Source organism: Periophthalmus magnuspinnatus, chromosome 7 (genome assembly GCF_009829125.3).
Source record: "Periophthalmus magnuspinnatus isolate fPerMag1 chromosome 7, fPerMag1.2.pri, whole genome shotgun sequence".
Classification (NCBI taxonomy): Eukaryota; Metazoa; Chordata; class Actinopteri; order Gobiiformes; family Gobiidae; genus Periophthalmus; species Periophthalmus magnuspinnatus.
In genome coordinates this window covers 11,128,200-11,151,312 of record NC_047132.1, presented here as the reverse complement: position 1 = coordinate 11,151,312, position 23,113 = coordinate 11,128,200, and the positions used below count along the sequence as shown (strand labels likewise).

Genomic DNA, 23,113 nt, shown 5'->3' with positions numbered 1-23,113 from the left:
TAAAGGTGCAGTAAGTAACTTTTCTGGTGGAGGCGCCGTCACCTGCTTGTCTCCGAGGGGATGTTATTGCTTTGCCAAGAATGTTCCACTGTATGGCATTAAACTTATCTAAGGTAGTCCCACAAGGCCATTTTTCAATACAATAAGAACAGATGTTTTTCAAGGCAAATTTTAGCTATAAAAAGTTAGCTAGTTAACACAGGATAGATACATTTTAATGCCATACTGTGGCACATTTCAGGCAAAACCATAACTTCACCTTTGAGACAAGCTAAATGTGACTATTCCTACCCACCTGGGGATGAGAACGAGGCGAGTGTGCATCATAACTTTATGTGTATTTGAGTTTTTATCATCGCGTTGGCATGGTTACCGCCGCTATAGATGGGTGTCCATACAAGTCCTTTAGTTACTGTTTAACCTCCCCGCCCAGATTAGGAAAATCAATAAGATAACAGGCAGCACCCAGGCCCTACCTGCTCCAGCAACTGCCTTCTCACGCTGCCGCACCGCAAGAAAACCTTATTTATGGTGGAAAATTGACACATTTGGACTTTTTTAGGACAAAGAAACAAGAAGAAATGGTCAATGTGAATTCGCAAGTGAGTGCTCGACTAGAGAGGACTTACGGTAAGAGGCTTTTGTTGTGATCGGAGGCACAGGCGAAGGAGGTGAGAAACAGGGACAGAGCAGCAGCTGTTGGGCTTGTGTCCTGGTTAATGTCAGCGAGAGATGATTTTAATGGGGCTTTTGGCTTGTATAGAGTTGTATGGAGCTGCATTGTGTTGTATTGTGACTTGTGTGATGATAATGCAAGAGGTGACATAGATATATATATAAATTAGTAGACATTGTGTGCATTAGTTTGGTGATGACAAAAGGATCTTAGAGTAAGTTGAAATGACTTTAATTTAAAATATTAATTTTAGTTTTTAGTATCTTAAACCAGGTTAGATTGAATACTTGTACCACTTAGAGATTATTTAAAGGTGCACTAAGTAACTTTTCTAGTGGGGGTCCGCCATCTTCTTGTCTCCATGGAGATACTGTTGCTTCACTTGGATCTGATCTTTATAGCATGTATTTTACTAAGGTTTTTTTTATTGCTCACAAATGTGTTGAAAAATAGGCATTTTGTATTGTGAGCTGGGTCGCATCTCCACAGATCTGACCTGTAAACTGGCCTGGTGTTGCCTTCTGCTTGCTTCTCCATGGAGATAGATTACATTTAATGCCATACTGTGGGGCAGATAATGCAATAATGTATCCATGGAGACAAGCAGGTGGCTGATGCTCCACCAGAACAGTTAGTGCTCCTTTAACTGTTTTCATGATATTTCACGATTTTTAAGGTGCACTTTGTCTGAAATGTTCCACGATATTCCACCAACTCAAAAAATGGCAGAGATTGGCAGTGTGTGATGGCAAACAGGAGTGTGGGATTGTGGGTAACGCAGTCAGATGGTCTGGAGAGCAGCAGAAGGAGCAGTGTTGTTGTTGTTTCTGTGGCTTCTCATTCTGCTGCCTGGAGATCTGAAAGTGCAAGAAATATAAAGTCAATAAATGTTTCTAATGTAAATGACCCAACGTTTCCATAGTTACTCGTATAATAGCTGATCAAATGCAGGTCTGTCACAATAACACATTTTGAAGTTCGATATATTGCTGAAATAAATATAGATAATAAATGCTAATATTGAAACTAATTTATTTCACAAAAACCCAAGAGCAGATTTAAACCACATAAACTATTCTAAATCTACAATACTGTTTAAAATCATGAGCTGCATTAAATAAACAGCAAAATGAAACACTTTAGTTGTTAGTTTGCATTTGAAATGAGTCATACAAGTTATTAATTCGACTTTCTATGGCTCAAATCTTATCATACAGAAAAACACAACTAAAAATGTCAGTAGTGCAAAGAAAAAGTCCACACAACAAACACTGACCCCAAAAAATATTACTCGCTCTGTCATGTATTCACACATAAGTAGCCGAATCAGATGTAAGCATTGTCAAAACAGAATCCTGTAAACTTAAATGAACTGTATCTAAGATTTTGATTTTGATGCAAATTTCATAAACTTAATCAGTGTTCCTAGACAAATTGTTTACGTTATAATTTGGTAGATTAGCAGAACGAGCCTCACACGAGTCTCTCATTTGAGTTGCCAGTTTCAGTGTTGAAATCCAGTTGGTTTAAACCTAAAATGTCTCTCTCTGATCTGAATGGCCACTACCTAAACCCTAGCACCTGCAGACAATCATGAATCAGTGCTAGTGCAGCCTCTACAGCTCAGTGAGTGAATTCTGAGGTTCTTTCACATGAGGCCTGTCCATAAACTGAGGATGAGACACACTGTATGTGTCTCTGTCTGCAGGTTAAGGCTCTGGACACACAGGGTCAGATGTGATTGTAGTAACTTTTTTAAACCAGTAGAGTGCAGACTACATACTGTCCCTTTAATTGCTTATGTGGAGTAGAACTTTTAGCCCAAGATATTTCAGAGTTAAAGATAATTTATCCTGAAATAGCTTGTTTGAATGAATCATCTCTCATAAGGATTCAGATTTCTCCTTAAAGAACAGTTGTGGTCTGTCCCATACAAAGTGAACGCACAGGAGCTGTACAGTGACATCCATGTGAAACAGAGCATTTATCACAGATCTTTGGCCTCTGCAGCTCCAAGTTTCTGTTTGACCCACATTCACTGTGAAAAACAAATAGGAGCCCCTTCTATTATTTCAAATGAAGTAGTATTGTACTTCTCATAGGAGACCTTTGCATTGGTATTTTGGTTTCATTTAACTTGATAAATGTGGAAATGTGTTCTTTTCATGTTGTGTCTGTTTCACTTTCCATGTAACTGCTATGACAACTATGGCAACTATGGACTAACTCAAAACTCAAACATGGATTTTAGTTTCATAATCAAGGAAGTTTAAAGAGGGGATATTTTTCTTCTATGGGGTATTAACTGCATAACATATTTAGATCATCGTGTTAACTCTTATTGTTTTGAAAATGCTATATTTTCAGAAAACAACATAATATTTTAATTTTTTATTTTTGATGCTCTGAGTCTCTCTTTCCCCTTGCTCACTCCCCCTTCAGAGCTCTATCACAACCTAGTCAGTGTGCATCCCGCTAATGAAACTACTGCACATCATCATTTGTGGATTGAGATCACAATATTACTCAAACATGGATGAATATAAAACCGCTTCAGTTCTGTTTTTGATGAGGAAACAATGCTATAACATGATCGAAAGCTCCAAAAAGTCGATTTGGGCATTAAGCATTTGGGACCCAGATGAAACATGATCCAAAGCTGCAAAAGACCATAACAGTGAGCGCAGTGCAGACAGGAGCCGACTGTCCTACGAGTGGGCGGGCGTAAGATAGAAAGAGAAAGCTAATCCTGTCTAAGCAAATCATCACTGCCCCTCGAGTCCAAGCATCCTGTCACACTGGCCAAAGAGCTCTATACTTCTACTCTGCTGCTGAGGAATGCATTCCAAGTATACCCTTTCTTTTCTTTCTCTCCCTCTCTCTCTTTCTCATCCTCTTCCTTTCCTCTATGGCTCCATTCTCTCTCTCTGTATTTCTCTCTCTCTCTATTTCTCTCCTCCTCCCCTGTTCTCTCTCTCTCTAGTTTTCTCTCACTCTCTGTATTTCTCTGTCTATATATTTCTGTATCCACTTCTCTTTCTCTATTTCTCTCTTGCTCTACTTCTCTCCTCAATTCTCTCTCTATTTCTCTCTCTATTTCTCTCCTCCTCCCTTCTTTCTCTATTTCTCGCTCTAGTTCTCTCTTTCTATTTCTCTCCTCCTCCCTTCTCTCTCTCTATTTCTCGAGCTAGTTCTCTCTCTATTTCTCTCCTCCTCCTTTCTCTCTCTACTTCTCGAGCTAGTTCTCTCTTTCTATTTATCTCCTCCTCCTTTCTCTCTCTCTATTTCTCGAGCTAGTTCTCTCTCTATTTCTCTCCTCCTTTCTCTCTCTATTTCTCTCCTCCACCCTTCTCTCTATTTCTCAGTCTGGTTCCCCCTCTCTATTTCTCAAGCTAGTTCTCTCTCTCTATTTCTCTCCTCCTTTCTCTCTCTCTATTTCTCTCCTCCACCTTTCTCTCACTCTCTATTTCTTTCTCTATTCTCTCCTTCTCCCTACTCTCTCTCTCCATTTCTTGCTCTAGTGCTCTCTCTATCTCTCTCTATGTCTCTCCTCCTCTCTTCTCTCTCTATTTCTTGCTCTAGTTCTCACGTTTCTCTCCTCCTTCCTTCCTTTTCTCTTTCTTTCTCTTCTCCCTCCCTTTCTCTCACTGACTACATTCCCCTTCAAGCATAAACATTGTCATCATTGCCTCAATTGTAATGCTCATTTATAGTTGAAACAGGCAGCGCATCTGACATAAAAACTCCCACATAACCATCTGACTGTTTTACTATAGCGCCCCCTGATGGAAAAAGTGCAGTGTTGATTTGGAGTGCGGACTACAGTGGGTAGGTCGCTCATAGAGACCCACATAGACACACATGGAGCTGCAGGACTGGACAGACGGAGCTCAGACTGTTGGCTCTATCACAGTCTCAGTGTAAACACCCCCTCAGCCCGGTGCTTATACAACACTGCAAACAAGAACTGTACAGGAGGGAAGATCTTATACTGAGTAGTTTGGATTAGTTTATTTACTACTTTACTATTTATGTATGTGTGCTCGTACTTCCTGGTTCTAGTCAGGACCCGAGCAGCAGCGTTCTGGATGTACTGCAGCTGTGTTAACACTCGTTTGGAGAGGCCAGTGAGCAGGACGTTATAGGAGTCTAACCTACTGGAGACAAATGCATGGATAAGTCTCTCCAAGTCTGGTTTTGACTGTATACATTTATTTTTACAATGTTTTTTAGGTGGTAAAAAGCTGCAGATGTTATTGATTTGATGTGGCTGTTAAAGTTCAAGTCTGAGTCCATTATTACCCCTAGATTTCTAGCCTGATTTGAAGGTTTTAGAGAGAGAGACTGGAGGTGACTGCTGACACTTTCTCTGTGTTTCTGTGGGCCAAAGATGATGACTTCAGTCTTGTCTGAGTTTAGCTGGAGAAAGTTGTTTTGCATCCACACACTGATCTGTTGGATGCAGTGGCAGAGTGAATCCACTGGTCCATATTCACCTGCTGCAGTGAGACATAGATCTGAGTGTCATCTGCAGAGTTGCGGTAGGACACATTATTGCTGCGTATTAAGTGTCCTAACGGCAGCATGTAAAGATTGAACAACAGGGGTCCCAGGATTGACCCCTGGGGCACCCCACAGGTCAGGGACATTTTATCTGAGACACATTTTCCAATTTCAACAAAGTACTCTCTGTTTTCTAGTTAGGACTTGCGCGAGTTTAGTGCAGTACCAGAGATGCCCTCCCAGTCCCCTAGTCTCTGTTAGAGGATCCCATGATCCACAGTGTCAAAGGCAGCACTCAGATCTAACAGGATCAAGACTGAGACTTTGCCTGCATCCGTGTTCAGGTTGATGTCATTTGTCACCTTGATAAGAGCAGTCTCAGTGCTGTGGTGGAGTCTAAAACCTGATTGGAAGACATCAAAGGAGTTGTTCATTTGGAGAAATCTGGTGGCAAACAACTTTTGCAATGTCTTTGCCTAAAAGTGGCAGAGAGATTGGTCAGTAATTGTTCAATATTGTCTTCAAGACTTCTCTTCTTTAGGAGAGGCTTGATAACCTCAGTTTTCAAAGCTCTTGGAAATGTTCCAGATTGAAGGGACATGTTAGCTATGCAAGTGAGTGGTGACAGCAAACTGTTGAGCACAGACTTTAGATTTAGTAATTTTAAGAAATTCCCTTTTTGTGTTGCAACTCTCTAGTTTGTGCAATTCAGACCAGCTTGTGAATTGTGTTCCTGGTGTTAGAAACATAGCCATAATTCTGATACTCAGTGTTGATATCAATCTGTAAACCTTATGGTTTTGCCCCTATGTCAGTGGCAGCTAAAACTGTTAGCAACGTTGCCTCACAACAAGGAGATCACAGTTTTAACTCCTGGATTGTGTCAGGTCTCTTTGTTAAGTTTGCATATTCTCCTGTGTCTGGGGTTTTCCCATCAACATGCAAAATATCCCTGCATTTGCGCTCGTCTGGACTGGTGAGATGAGGTGGTGGTTATGGCCTTTAGTATATATATATATATATATATATATATATATATATATATATATATAAGCTTTAGTACTGGATCCTATATGGAACATACACATGCGTGTATCAATAGTAGCTCAGTCGGTACAGTCTTTGTCCACTGACCCATAGATGGGTGATGCGATTCCCACAGATGAATGCTGTTGTCCTTGGGCAAGACACTTAACCTGCCTCTCCCCACACAGTAGCACAATATGTTCACAAAGTAATTCAAAGTGCTTTACAGAATAAGAAAGACATTAAAATCACACAAATCAAAACATAAAAAAATCACAAATAATCATCACAAAATTAACATTCAAAGAGAAGAGTCAGAATAAGACCCTTTCAGTCATATCCACAGCTAAACCGTACCATTTGAAGCCTGGATTTAAACATTGTAAAAGTAGAGGCCTGTCTCACATCTTCAGGAAGACTGTTACAGGTTTTAGCTGCAGAAAACGGAAACGCTGATTTCCCATGTTTAGTCCTGACTCTGGCACCAGCAGGAGGCCGGTCCATGAAGTCCTCAGAGTGTGAGATGGTTCATATGGCACTAACATGTTGGAGATGTACTTTGGTGTTAAGCCATGGAGAGACTTGTTCACAAGCAGAGCTGCTTTAAAGTCTATTCTTTGAGCCACAGGAGGCAGTGCAGAGATCTGAGCACAAGACGCATGTGTGAAGTACTTCCTGGTTCTAGTTAGGACTCAAACAGCTCTTAAGGCGCTGTAAAGCACTTGTAAAGCGCTTTGAGTGCCTTGAAGGTGGAAAAGCCCTATATAAAAATGTGACCATTTACTATGTGCAAACAAGTGTTGCACAATAGGCAGTGGGATGAAAAACTAAGTATCTTTGGTGAAATGTAGTCCTCAAAGCATCTCCAGAAGCCCAGACAGGTCAATACAACATTTAAACACTAAACCTGCTTTAGAGTAGGCATAATACACAAGTCTGATACACCCAGAGTACGGACCATAGTGCACTGTCTGCTCTGCCTTATGTTACAGCCCTGCCCTGGATACTGGCTCAGATTTGGAGATGTGTCCCTCTGGGTCCCTCTGGGTCCCTCTGGGTCCCTCTGGGTCCCTCTGGGTCCCTCTGGGTCCCTCTGGGTCCCTCTGGGTCCCACTGCTACTGACAGGTTTAAGCCAGAAACACTGAACGACTGGTCAAATGCAGAGGACACATTTCAATAACACTTATAATAACTACAACTTATTTAGCCTTAATCAAGTTGGAACAAAGACTTAATTGAGCCATAGTTGCTCAGTTGGTAGAGTGTTTGTCCATTGATCCAAAGGTTGGTAGTTTGAATCCCACTCTCAACATAAAAACATGATTGGTTGAGTGGTCAGTAGGCATGTCACGATAACACCTTTTGAAGTGCAATATGTTGCTGAAGTAAACATAGACAATATGATAATATTGAAATCAAATCAAGCAGGATTATCTCCAAAATGTATTCTAAATGTACAATACTGTTACAAAAATATGAACTGCAAGAAATAAACAGCTGAATGTAACACTTAAGTAGTTAGTTTGTGTCTGTAATGAGCCATAGACATTCATAATCCACCCCACCTCGCCCCAAGTGTCTGTGTACACTGGTGTATGAATGGGTGAGTGGTTCCTTGATGTAAAGCACTTTTAGAGCTCTGAAAGTGGAAAATCGATATAGCAGGGGTCTGCAGCCACTCTCTAAAGAGCCACATGCGGCTCTTTAAAGCTTCCAGAGGGCTCTTTGCACTTTAATTGAGAAAAATATACTCTATTTATTAAGTTTGTATTTGTATCTGTTTGCAGCATACCAAAGAGTATTCATTCTAATGATTCTGTTTTATTTATTAATGTTTTTTTAATAGGCAAAGCAAGTTTATTTATGTAGCACAATTTGTACACAAAGTAATTCAAAGTGCTTTAGAGATTTAAGAAAGACATTACAATCACAATATAGCATCATCATAAAATGATCACTCAAAGAGCATATGCACAGCTAAATAAAACCATTTCTAGCCTGGATTTAAGCATTGTCAGTCGAGACAACACTACCTGTGTGCCTGTGGCAGTTATCTATTTGTCTGAGCATCAGAAAGAATCAGAAAGAATAATGATAATTTTGTACAGTGAATATTACACATAAAACACACCAGAATGTAGGGAATTACATATAATTTCCTCAAAACCTCCTCAAACCTCTCACTTCACATAAATACAAAATGGTACATATTGTTTACTATGTGTTCATAGCTGCAAACAGTTGATTTACTTTTGAATTAATTTAATTTAATTAATTACTTTGCTGTGTTAACAAACGTATGGCTGTTTCTGACTTTTATTTGGTCTCATTTGGTCTCAAATGGGCCAGTAGTGCTCTAGAGTGACCAATGTGACCTTTCATTCATAAAAACAAAAAGGCTATTAAGAATGATTCAGGCTTAGTAGATTCTTAAGTGTTACTCTGACCCTAACTCTTAACCCAAACCCTTAAGTAAGTAGTTAGTAACCTAGTTTATTGTGATAGTCATTTGTTGCAGCTCAGGCCTTCTAATGATGCAGTATATACTACTACTACTACTACTACTACTACTACTACTACTACTACTACTACACAAATAATAATAATAATAATAATATGTATTATTATTATTATTATTATCATCACCATTATGTATTTTTATTTTTTATTTTTCCCCATTTACATTCTCTATATTTTCTTTTCTCACTTATGAATTACTAGCACTAGCATTCTTCTCTGCTGTCTCCACTTTACCCCCTCCAAAATCATGGAAATACCACATATACACATACACATACACATACACATACACACAACACAAATGTATACTAAGCCTGAATTTTTCTCAATACTTGAGGCTAATTAAGGTGTAGTAATTATAAAGCGTCACCCATGTACTGGTCACTGACCCCTCTCTTCTTCCCTCTCTTCTCCTGCTCTCTGATATTTGAAGAGAGGAAGTTTTTCAGTTTTTTACAGTTTACTCAAACAACAGTAATCCTGCAGTTTCAGCCCAATCAAATCTCATTGTGACAGGCATTAGCGGATTACCCTAATGCAGTGGCCCTTAGCTGCTCGGGGCCCCGTCCTTAGAGTGTTACAGTGGCCCTTCCCCTGTACTGTCGATCGATCCCGGGTTCTGTGCTGTGGTCCATGGCTCTGTTACTGTTGTGATCGGCCCCTCCTCTCTGATAGCGGCCCCTGGTTCTGTACTGAGGTCAGGAGCCTGGCTGGGCTGGATGTATGGATGCGATGGGACGCTGCACTTTCACTGTACAGGTAGGAATATTGCTATGTTTTAGATGGCATCGCCACATTCTAGTGTTGTCACATTACTACAGTTTCAATTTTGATACTTATCAATAGATCTCTTTATTTAGATGATAGAATGTGATTTTTCACATTAAATGTTCATACTTTGTTTTCTTTTCCCATGTGTCCTTATATCTGTGTACTCCCTCAGTGTCCAGTAGGTTCATAGTGGTCCATGGGTGTACACTAGTCTATGTGTCTTATACTTGTTACAGTGATACAGCTCAAAATCAGTCTAAAGATATTCAGGAAAGGTTCATTTCTGTCCTGTGAATGGGACTTATGTAGTACCGATACCTGCACAAATGAGTTTCGATACTCATTTTAGTATCTGATTTTCACTACTTTTGACAACTCTACACACATATAGGCCAATAATAGTAAAAGTCTATGGGCCCCTCATAGAAAGCATCAGGTTAAACATTTGTGAATGATCTTTTGGAGATTTCATGCCAAAAACAATAGTGAAATCTGGCTCTTGCAGTCTGTGACATTGGATCACAAAAAACAAATAAACAATTGACCTGCTGCTGCGTTCCAAATAGAAGGTGAGCATGGGCGCACATCCAGCTCCTTCGACTCCAGTTCACTTTCTATTGAAAAACTGTGTCCCCTCTCTGTGTAACTGCTGCTGTCAGGCTCATCATTTTGGTCTTAAAATGTTCGTATTAACCCGCTCCACATGATCCTGGTGTTTTTATTTTGCTATTTTGTTGGTAAATCAAGATATGAACAAATCAGGCACCACCAAGGTCGCTCCCGCTAGCATTAGCAACAGGTTTGATTGACAGCGTTGCTAAGCACCCGCTTTGTTGTAAACCAGTGGTGCAGGCGGGAAGGTGTGCTATCTTCCACTGCTGTTTGTTTGCTATGATACTCACGGCCTGAATTCCAAATATGGAACTCGGCTCCAATAACCGCCAGCCTCCATGAGCTTCATTTGACTGGAGCTGAACGCTGTGGGTGACGTCACAGTCACTTAGTCCAGTTCTGTATACAGTCTATGGTTGACAGTTTAATTATTGATTAGTGTGTATGAAGAGCATCTAGAGTTTGCAGATATTGCGGTGAAGACGGTTTCTTAGCAATAAAATATACTGACGATAGATACAACTCAACTTCATCCGGTTCAGATTTGTTTATAAAGTCATGCACTCCTGACCCGTCCCTGTCCAGTTATCATTGTTGCAGCCTCTAACACGGGTGCCAGCTCTTTAGCATAAATACAGTTTTTGCTTGTTGCCGAACTTCAAAAAAATCAAAGGGGCATCTGCAAAGACCACCATCCTTTCCTCTGTTTAAGTGCAGCCAGCTATACCTGTCATATAGCATTTTGTTTTGTTGTTTAGCATGAGATTTGGATTCTTACATTTCTATTGACCAGTTTTGTCTTCAGAGGGAAGCCATTTGCTTAATATTGACACACACTTATAAAAGTAGGGCATGTTATCTGCTTAATATGAAGCAACACAAATATTGAGTACAGAAAGATAGTTGTACTACTGTGTCCGACCACATGGTGACAGCATTGAGCAGTGAAAGTGAATAGGCCAGAGGCTTGTAGTTGTGCTGAGAAGAGTTCTCTGACTTTGAGTGAAAAACTACATTTGAGCTTAAACAGAAAACAGCATCTTATATTCTCATAACAAAACACGTAAGACAAAAATTAAATAATTTACATAAACCAGATGTCTCTTTTTCCAAAACCTGCAGTTTGAGTCCACAAACACTAGTTTACTCTTGTGACTTAAAGACGCACAATGTAACTTTTCTAATGGTGGATCTGCCACCTGCTTGTCTCCGCATAGATGCTGTTGTTTTGCCTGGAATGTCCCACAGTATGGCATTAAACATAAATCTTTTGTTTTTATCCCTTTCCAGGTGTTCTTATTACTTTTACATACATTGAGAAGCATGTAATCTTACTGCACCTCTTCAGAGACCTTACCAACTTATGGTGGACTTGAGGTGTCACCTGTTTGTCACTGAGATAGATGAGTTTAATGCTAGACTGTGGAACATTCCGGGCAACACAATTACATCTCCATGGAGACAAGCAGGTAGTAGAAATATTTCACAGTGCACATTTAAAGCTCTTTAAAACTACAATGAAGCCTGTTTGTTACATTTTTTGTTGATGGAGAAGACATGGAACCGTGCCAACTTTTGTTTAAGTCTAAAATTGAACTGTTAGCAATGAGCAAAACTGTTAGCAGAATGCAATATTTTATCTATCAAGCTTATTCTCATTTTTCCAGTGGTTCTTGCAGCTGTAAAACCTAATCTAGGATCATATTTACAACTAGTCCTTGGCAGTGGTGGAAGGTAACAAAGTACAAGTACTAAAGTACTGTACTTAAGTGGAATTTTTAGGTATCTGTACTTTACTTAAGTACATTTCACAGTTGATACTTTTTACTTTTACTTCACTACATTTGACAGCAGTATCTGTACTTTATACTCCACTACATTTTTTAACTGGACTGAAAAGTAAAAGTAGGTTAATTTTTACCATGTTCATGGTAACATCCTGACTAAAGTTTTCGAGCAAACAGTTTTTGAGCAAATAAAAATAAACACACACAATTTATAAGAAAGGTTAAGAAGTCAATTTGTATTGTTACTGTGACCAAAATATGTGCCATTTAAATCAATATCACTGCATTCACACTTTAACAAATGAACAACACTTGTGTGAAATACTTTTACTTTTTACTCTTAAAGTAAATTTTTTAATAGGTGGTTAAATACTTTTACTTAAGTATATGTACTTAAGTAGATTTTTTTCATGTGATACTTTTACTTGAGTAACTTTTTATCTCCACATCTACACATTTACTTAAGAAACTGAGCGGCCCCAGCTCTCACAAACCCTTTGGCTCGTCACTAGTTTCCACCTTCAGCTTTTGGCCACAGTTTTAGTTTTTTCAGTTATAAAAGTGAAGCAGGGCGGACTCAGAGCTCAGCCAATCAGCTCTCACTATGGTGCACACAGCTCACTCTTATTAGCTCACGACAAAGTGATGCAGATAGCGCAAAGTGGTCTGATTGTGTCAACATGTACTTTTGCTTTTACATTAAACTTAATGGGGAAAAACCTAAACTTCCACATTCACAAAGGAAAAGGTTAATAATACAGCAGAATATTCAAAATGCAAGTTGTTTTAACTCTGCTCATAAAAACCCACCTCTGGTGTTTGCTTCTAGCTGGGAAAAATAAGTTTGCCCAGCTAAAAAAAGTTTTATTTGTTATATCTGTTTTTGTCTGTTGTTGTTTATGTGAAGCAGTTTAAGTTGTATTTTAAATGTGTTGTATAGATAAAATGTAATAGAATTAAATACGGGAGGTGTATTTGTTGCAGTCCTTGTTATAACACTGTTTTTTGTAGGTGGTCAGTTTGTGAATGTTTTCTGTCTTTGGTATAAAAAGCTCTTTTTCTTTGTGTTTTGTGACTGTCTCCATGGAAATAGATATGTAAGATAAGACAAAGCAGTAACATCTCTATAGTGACAAGCAGGTGGCGGATCTCTCACCAGAAATGTTACATAGTGCACCTTTCACCAGGACTAAACCAAGAGTAAACCAGTCTAAATCAGGTCTAAACCAGATCTAAACCAGGACTAAACCAGGTTTAAACCAAGACTAAACCAGGAGTAAACCAGTCTAAATCAGGTCTAAACCAGGTCTAAACCAGGACTAAACCAAGTCTAAACACTGTCTAAACCAGGTCTAAACCAGGCCTAAACCCATTTTGAACCTGGTCTGAATCAGATCTAAACCACGTCTAAAAACGGTCTATACATGGTCTAAACCAGGTCTAAACCCAGTCTGACCTCAGTATGAACCAGGTCTAAACCAATTCCAAAACTGTTTTAAACCAAATCTAAACCAAGTCTAAACCCAGTCTAAACTCAGTCTAAACTCAGTCTAACCCCGATCTAAACCAAGTCTAAACCTGATCTAAACCAAGTCTAAACCTGATCTAAACCCAGTCTAAACCTAGTCTAAACTCAGTCTAACCCCGATCTAAACCAAGTCTAAACCTGATCTAAACCAAGTCTAAACCTGATCTAAACCCAGTCTAAACCTAGTCTAAACTCAGTCTAACCCCGATCTAAACCAAGTCTAAACCTGATCTAAACCCAGTCTATACCCAGTCTAAACTCAGTCTAAACCTGATCTAAACCCAGTCTATACCCAGTCTAAACTCAGTCTAAACCTGATCTAAACCAAGTCCAAACCCAGTCTAAACCCAGTATAAACCCAATCTAAACCCAGTCTAAACCCAGTCTAAACCCAGTCTAAACCCAGCCTAAAACAGGTCTGAACCCAGTTTAAACCCAGTCCAAATTATATATATTTTTCCTAGTGGACTAGTCACAATTATCAGATTAATCTTTGCAGTTCTAAGTGTAACCTTTGCTGTAGGGGTCTATATCAGGGCTGTGATATTGCTGTGGAGATGAGCTGGTTGTGGGGCTGACCTGTGTGTGGAGATGAGCTGGTTGTGGGGCTGACCTGTGTGTGGAGGTTAGCTGGTTGTGGGGCTGACCTGTGTGTGGAGGTTAGCTGGTTGTGGGGCTGACCTGTGTGTGGAGGTTAGCTGGTTGTGGAGGTCAGCAGTTGGTGGAGGCTTTATGATGAGCTCAGATGCAGAGATAATGGGACAGATCTGCTGACGAGGACATGGCTCTAAAGTTTCTGCACAAACACGTTAATGATTCTCAGGTCTTATCTTCAGCTGTGACTGATTCACGTCCAGCTCGGCCTCAGCTCTTTATTGATGCAATTGTTTACTTATTTAGAGCACAGAGGCTACCTGCGTTTGGAAAGAAGTCTGACACACTACAATAATCAAATCAACTCAAAGATATACAAAGATATACAAGGCTGACACACACAATACTGAGCTGGTATGTGCTGTCAGAGGTGCTAGAGTAGTGAGTAAAAGTACTGCAGTGGTGGATGATGTACTTGACTTTATTACTTAAGTAAAAGTACAGATACAAATACAGAGGTAAAAAAGTTACTCAAGTAAAAGTATCACATGAAAAAATTACCTGTTTAAAAATGTACTTTAAGAGTAAAAAGTAAAAGTATTTCAGTGTTTTTAATTTTGATGTAGTGATATTGATTAAAATTAGACATATTTTGATCACAGTAACAATACAATACAATACAATTTCTTAGTTTTTCTCATGACTTTTGTATTTATTTTTTCTCAAAGCCACGAACATGGTCAAAATAACACCTCAAATCATATAAAATGTACTTTTTACTTTTCAGTCCTGTTCAAAAATGTAGTGGAGTAAAAAGTACAGATACTGCTCTCAAATGTAGTCAAGTAAAAGTAAAAAATATCCACTGTAAAATGTACTTAAGTAAAGTACAGATACCTAAATATTCAGTACGTTTCTACTTTTACTTCATTACCTTCCACCACTGGAGTAACGCTACTTCAAAATATCGTATTACTCAAGTAGAAGTACAAAGTAGTGGTCCATGAAATTACTCAAGACTAAAAAATTTTTGGGGGAAGTACTGCTCAAGTAATAATAACTGTCAGGATGAGTTAATTACTTTTCCTTCGTATCAAAATTGAGTGTGAAATTTTAGTATAATTTTTAACAGAATGAAATCAACTCTGAACAAACAGAATACAGTGCTGGTATGTTCTGTCAGAGGTGGTAGAGTAGACAAAAACTGTACTCAAGTTGGTACTTCAAAATAATAATACTCAAGTAGAAGTACAAAGTAATGGTCCATGAAATAACTCAAGTAAGAGTAACTTAAAGAGTAACTGTCAGGACAAAACTAAATCATATCTGAAGGAGCTGCAAGAAACACAAATGTTCAGATAAAGCGTTTATCACTTGTAGACTCACAGTAGGAAGAGGAACCACAACTTTTACTCGAGTAAGAGTACTGTTACTTCAATAAAAAAAAGATTACTCAAGTAGGGGTAAAAGTATGCGGCTATAAAAGTACTCTGAAACGTACAATTTCTTTAAAAAGTGCTACTCACGTCTGTGTGCTGTGAACTGGGATTGGTCATTTAAAAGTGCCATCGGAGACTTGTTCACCGCAAAAAATAACATCTAGCTTGGGTTAAAAAGCAATTTGAATTTAGAAAACTCATCTGGATTGAGCAGTTTTGAAGAGATTGGATTAATTCGGTAGAGCGCAGATTATCCAAAGTGTTTCGTGACAGATTTCAAGATAATTGACCTCAAAATAAGAAAATAAACTTGCCAAAGTGTGATTTTCTGGCCCTTTGGCAAAGAAATTGACTTGAAATATTAAAGTTTGTACTGGAACAACAAATGAGGCAGATAGTTCCCAATATTTTGGCTACTTCATTCACTCTGGTTGATGTAATATTATAATTTTATATCGATCTTAAATGAATGAAACAAAAATTTAAACGCAAAATGAAATGATAATAGTTCCCTCACATATATTGTCTGCGCTTATCAAAACTCTAATATCACTCTAATATTCACAATGTGAATCATTTTTTGCAGTGTTTCCACTTTTATGGAGCTGAGTTGAAACCCAAATTCTGCCCTTTTTTCCAACTGAAACATATTTTTTTCACCATCACTCAAAATATCCCACTGCATTGAGTTATCAGGTTAGTTTTGCACGACTGAAACTCTATATAAGCCCATCGCGCCGTCACATGATTGGTCACAAGGCTCCGAGGCTTCTGGGAATGTGACTTTAGTTTTGTATGTGGAAAAAACTTTGAATACAATTTGAACTGATGTTTTGGATCTGATCAGTACAATACATTATACGTCAAAAGTGTATGTCACTTTTATTCTCTTCAAATCAAGTTCAAACTTTTACGTCTTAAATCTTATCATACAGTGAAAAAATAACACAGGCCTATGTATGTTCAAGGATTTAAAATAAAAAAATAGGCCAGTTATATACAGACTTTTTTCATCTTTTTAACTTTATCTGTACGACATAAGACAGGGTGTAGAGGTCAAATGCATTCCTTGTGTACTTTCCTCTTGAAACATAATTACAAAAAATAAACAAAATTGCGTTAAATATTTTCCAATTCTTTCCTCTTAAACTTAATGAGATTTCATTTGTTTTCACATTTAAACATCCCTCTTTCCCTCAGAAATGCTCCTGTGGTCTCCGTCGGATGTGGCCGTGCTTGGGGCTTGCATAAGCTGTTTGCAGATAGTTATCTGTTGACAAGGTCTCTGCCATGACTCCACTCACCTCTGGGCTCCTGCTGCAGTCACTCCATGAGCTGATGTCTCCTGTTGTTCACACTGTAGACCTTTCCTCCATGTTCTAATCCTCCTTCAAACTCTCTCGTCCCACGTTCCTTTAGTCCAGTAAAATAAGTCCTCCTGTGTGTATCCCATTGTATTTACGCTTCTTTGCTATAGTAACTTTCCTCGTTGAGTTTGAAGTAAAAGCTCAGAGGCTGTATGCGTGTGAGAGACCGAGTACTAAGGCACAAAAGCACGAGGTGGAATGGAGTTTGCTCAGTGGTCGGAGATTCCTATTTAGAACTTGAACAGGACTTTGTTCGTAAACTGGAGTTTGAAGTTTCAAAGGGGAGACTCCATGGCACTTGTGTTACATCAGGCCTGAGGCACCGTGACTTTTAGCCCCGGGGCAGTGAGTAGTGACTGATTATGGGAGCGTCGCTGCGGCCTGTAACTGCTGCTGTTATGAAGCTCGTTATTATAGGCTTTGTTATGGTTAGATCTGAATGACTGCGATTGGACTGGGCAAAAAAGCCATCATTGATTTGGGCAGATCACTTGAGGAGCTGCAGTAAATGCTCTTGAACTGTTTCAGAGGCAGAAAATGTAATTAGGGTTTTCAAAAGTATCAAAAATCAGATACTAATTGATACTAAAACTAGAAGTTAAACTAGATACTTGAGCGGGTATCGATACTAAAAAAGTCCCATTCACAGGACAGAAATGAACCTTTCCTGAATAACTTTAGAATGATGTTGAGCTGTATCTTTCACAAGTATAAGACACATAGACTAGTTTACACCCATGGACCACTATGAACCTACTGGACACTGAGGGAGTACACAGATATAAGGACACAAGAAAGTACTACCATTTAATGTTAAAAATTACATTCTATCAATAAAGAGTGCCTGTTATTGTCATTGTGATAAGAAGAATTGAATTAGAACTTAGAATTCAAATCAAGTTTACAATGTTAGTATCGAGACATCCACTGTAATATTGATTATAATACAGACATAGAAACGGCAGGAGTTTGCTGTAGAACTGTGTCAATCAATACGTCTTGAAAGCATTGACATATTTGTGGAGTATTCAAGCACATGCTAAACTGATTTTCTTGCACTCTCACTCACATTTGCATGTTCTACCTGTGTCTGGGAGGGTTTACTCTGGGCTTTTTCTCCCATCAACCCAAAACCCTTAAAGAAGACCTGTTGTGTCTGCTCTATACTCATAATCTCTGACACCCGAGGATCATTATGATTTGCACATTTTAAATATTCACCTAAAATGATTTAATGAAAGAAACTGGGAAAATGGGGATTGATGGCAATATGGAGTCTTGAAAATAAATGGTTAAAGATTACGCAAGTCCTAGATTAGACCTAGAATAGTCCTGTTATAGACCTGGTCTGGATCTGGTGGTATTTGGAAAGCCAAATCTTTTCTTTGTTGGTACATGGTTGGAGAGCCACTGTTAAACATGTGTGAATGAAACAAATCACAACTCCAGGTCTGTTTGTGATGAGGAAACAACATTATTATAGAGATCAGAAAATACCGTAATATGGGCCCTTTAAGTGTGATTTTTGCAGTGTTGGAAAGCCTGCGCCTCAAAGCCATGATAAGTGTTGTATCAGAACAGTTTGTCAGTTCATGATTAAGACGCCCATAACCTGCAGATTGCACTTTATGGCCCAATATATGGCTATTCTTCGAGGAGTTCACAGACTTCGGGAATGAGAGCAGCGATAACAGCACTTTTAATGAGGCCTCAGATAAGATGGGCATGAGTGAGTCATTTTCAAACCTTCTACACACAGAGAGATAAGTTAAAGACACTGATTTTTACTGTGTTAAAAGCCTGAAAAACAGAGCACGTTCATTTGAAATGGTTTGCAATGGTCCAAAGTTATTTCTCACTTACCTTATGCATTCAGAGCATCGTAATTATTCACAGCGATGAGTTTATAAGCACTTTGCACAGCTTTCAGAGCAGAGTTTTGTTGTCAAAGTAAAACTAACAACAACTAGCATGCTAACAGAGCACCAGCCTTACTTCTTGGTTTGCAGACAATAAAAACACTTTATAATTAGATGATGCAGACAGTGCACAGCGATGTGTTTTAACCTTAAGTGCTGCTTTTGCAATATATTTGTACTGAAAGACAAATTTGACTTATTTAGTTGGATTTAGGTTATGTGGTTTGTTTCAACATGTTTTAGTCAGAGGGAAAATTATTGCACTTGAAATGAGCAAATTCAAATTCTTGATTCATACCCTGCATATTTAGGCTGTGTTCTTCTCTCAAGCTGAAAACACTCTGTTCCAACTTGTGATGTCATGTGGTGATACAGGAAGTGCTCCACTGTTTTTTTAAACTCCACACATCTTCACTAGAATCATTTGGATGATATCAACCCTGGAATTACCAATCTCTACTGAACTAAAGGTAAAAGGAGCTGTTAGCTTGAAAACTACCGCTGCATGGCATCACAGAACAGAGCTTTTTGAACTATGCAGATGTAGACAGATTAATAATAAAGTGTTACTCAAACATGTGTGAATGAAACAAAACACAACTCCAGGTCTGTTTTTGAGGAGGTAACAACATTTAACATGGATGAAACATGATCTCAGGTCATATAATGTTAATAAAGTAGAACTAAAAGCCACTCAAAGTTCACCACTATCATTACTATTCTGATGTCCATGGAAACTTATTTGAACATTAGATGTTCTTTTGTGCAGTGTACCCACCGTTTGCCCCTCCCTCCTCTGCTTACAGCGTTTGCAATAATGATCTTGTGCAAATATGAGCTCTGCAGAGAAGGACAAATCGAACAAAAAGACATGGCGTAATTCGTGACCCCTGTACACACAAACGCACACTTCAAAAACCTACATGTTTATTTAGTTAAGGTGTAGGTTATGAAGGGGTTTTACTGTAGCTCATTATTGAACACTGATTACAGTGTTTACAGTACTTACTTCTACCACAAGATTCTGGATGCAATTTTTCTGATGGAAGCCTGCTTATCTCAATTATATTAATGGGGGGAGGGGCAAATAAAATAATAAAAAGAAAATCATATCAGATTTTCTAACAGCCAGATCATTATTTCGAGTTTATCTTGATTCATTTTTTCTTAGTACAGTGTTTAAGAGGTAACTAGAGCTACTTCTGCGTCTGAAAGTCCCCACTTCTCTGTGATTGGTTAAATTCACCTGTCACTCACTTAGAGCACGACAGAGGCTCACCAGTAGGAGGAGTGGGTGGTGGAAAGTGTCTGTTTTTGAGCATAAAATAAGTGGATAGTATATTGTGGCTTAGAGCTGTCTCGAGTTGGATTAGTGGACACTCATTGGTGCTACACGTCAACCATATGTTTTATTGTTTATGCCAATAATGCCAAATACAAAATGCTCATATCCTCATTCATTCAATAATCAATAGTTGTCTTAAAAGATGTATAGAAACTTAAAACTAAAATAATGCATTTAAAATAATCTTTTCTGAAAAGTTCAAATAAAAGTCAGTGATATTAAAAACACAAAAGTTGTCTAAAGACTGAACTGAATCTACGTATTTCACTGTTTTAAAACACATTTAAAACATGTAATGAAATCAATGCAAGACCGAAGTATTTTCTTCTTCTCATTTCTTTGCCTCAGACTCGTTAGCCCTCAGTATGTTTGTCTCAGGCTGCTTTGTTGTGATAGCAGCTTCTTAATCAGACCCAGAGTTAATCACTTTAGTTTCACTGTTTTTAGGTGACATCACCACATCCCTGTAATCTTACATTGATCATTGATTAATCTGATCATAATCTGATTTCTGGAGTTATCCAATTACCGAAATGCCATGTAAACAGTTCCATCTGAGGTTAGTTTCTGATGGTTCTCACCTGTGCAGGTTTTGACAAGGAAAATAATCCAAAAAATTACAAACAATGCGGCAAAGACAAAAATGAAGATAAAATGCTAAAGACTGAAAGATTATTCTAAAATTCATTCATCACTTTGTCCAAATACAACAGCTACTCTAAAAATACACTGATTCACTGACTATGAAAACTATTAATTTATCAAATGCCAAATGTTGAATTCAGAAATATAATACAATTCTTGCCCCATTTGAGCGAGGGGCATCAGGAGGAAGATCAGTACTGTTCCATCCTAACCTGAGTTTGATGGAGGTTTGATTCCCGCTCAGACAAAGTTCTGTTGTTGTGTCTTTAGGCAAGACACTTCACCCACATGGCCTAGTATGAATGTGGTGTGAGTGTTGGTGGTCGGAGGAGCTGATGGTGCAGATCAGCAGCCTCACTTACATCATTAAAGTTTTAACTTGAGTGACTATGGTGTAGTGCTTTGAGAGGCATTACAATTACATACAGAATTACACATTAAGTCAAGTCAAACTGTATTTTTTATAGCACATTTAAAATCAACCACAGTTGACCAAAGTCAACTGTGGTAGTAAAACAGTTTGACTAGACACTATATTAACTGTATAACAATTAATACAAACATTTTTGTGATGTGTTTTGGAAGGTCTACACTACAGCACCTTACCTACTCAAATATAAATTAAAGTTAAAGGTAATTAAGTTCCTGTTTAAAAAAGTACTTTAAGAGTAAAAAGCAAAAGTATTTCACACAAGTGTTGTTCATTTCTTAAAGTGTAAATGTAGTGATATTGATTCAAAATGAGACATAGTTTGGTCATAATAACAATACAAATCAATTCTTATTTTTCTGATGAATTTTGTGTATTTATTTTTGCTCAAAGCCGAAGCTTGAACTCAAAAACTGTAGTCAGGATGTTTCCACGAACATGGTAAAAAATAACCCCTCAAATCAAATGAAAAGTAGTTTTTACTTTTCAGTCCAGTAAAAAAATGTAGTGGAGTAGAAAGTACAGATACTGCTCTCAAATGTACTGAAGTAAAAGTAAAAGTATACACTGTGAAATGTACTTAAGTAAAGTGCAGATACCTAACAACTCTACTTAGTTACAGTACTTTACTACTTGTACTTCATTACCTTCCACCACTGTTTATAGCTCATTTATAGATGAGCTATATTTATAGATATTCTGCTGTGTTCACACTTCACAGGTTTTGTAATGTGTTTGCTTGTGGGCGTAGTGTCTTTTATGGGACTGGGCCTTTCATTTGAGCACATATAGTTTGAGCACATTGTAAAGTTGTTCATCTTTATTGCAGAGTTGCGTCTGAACTGAAGATCGTTGACCTGTCGTGTGCTGCCACTTTCTCTTCAAATACAAGGCTACTGTTTACCCATGAGGAGCTGGACGCTTGGGCAAGAGCCACTGTTTATTTATGAAAACAATCTGATCGATGCGTGGGACAGTTTGTGTCCAGTGATATACATATAATTTCATTGTTCTTGATGCATGCGCTGTAAACATGGCATCTTAAAGTCATTTGAGCATTGATTACACAAATGTGCCAAAGGCCTTTATTAAAATAGTTCATTAGAAATAACTTAAATAAGTAGGGTGTGTACTACTTATAATCTTGAGCCAGAACTAAACATGATCGTCCAATCAGATTTGTTTATTTCAGTGATATATGTGGAACGAGCGAGCTCATTGCTCACCTCACATTTACAAAGTGACTTTTCCCTCAACTCAGAACCACAGAGTTTAGTGCTTCGCTCTGATTGGCTAATCCACCTGTCAATCACGCCCATCTGAACCTGGGGGAGATTCAATAGTGACCAGACTCAGATCTTTGTAAATTATTGAAGTAGTCTGTGTTCTGGATACAAGGCAATTTATAAGTAGACATTTTGTTAACCTATAAAAACTGACTTTTGGAATGTGGCTAGTGCGTTAGCTGTGTCCATTTATACAGTCTATAGTATCCACACATTATGAGTTGTCCTAACTAGTCAGATTTTACCGTGTGGGGCAGTTACTCATTGCAGGCAGCAGATTTTCAATATTTATTTGTCTTATATAGATGTCATGCCAGCACTAATTCAATTGTTGAGAACAGTTGTGTGGTGCAGTGGTTAGGGCTCTTGCCTCACAAGGTTCTGGGTTCTACGTTTGATAAAATTTTAATTGCGTGATCAGTTTGAGTCTTTTTAATGGAGAGGTCCACAGCCATCCTCTATCTCAAACTCTATGCTCAAACACACACATTTATAACCTCACACTCCTCCTTTTGGCCAGCTCCAGCACCTCCTTTTAACCTGTTTTTATTAAGAAAGTTTCATGCAAAGCACATATACAAATAAAATATGAAACAGCAGTAAAAATATAATAAAAATAAAATTACATAAAATAAACTCACACTTTTTTAAAAATATACAAGAT

At 38.2% G+C, this 23,113-nt stretch overlaps 1 protein-coding gene across 1 annotated transcript in view; it reads left to right on the top strand.

Moving 5' to 3' along the window:
• Nucleotides 1-470: 470 nt before the first annotated feature.
• The window catches only part of hnf4a (hepatocyte nuclear factor 4, alpha), a 39,028-nt gene continuing 16,385 nt past the window's right edge, over nt 471-23,113 (top strand). The window contains exon 1 of the mRNA XM_033969845.2: nt 471-630. Within this exon, the coding sequence (XP_033825736.1) occupies nt 582-630 (49 nt within the window). The 5' untranslated portion in view covers nt 471-581. The remainder of the gene's footprint in view (nt 631-23,113) is intronic.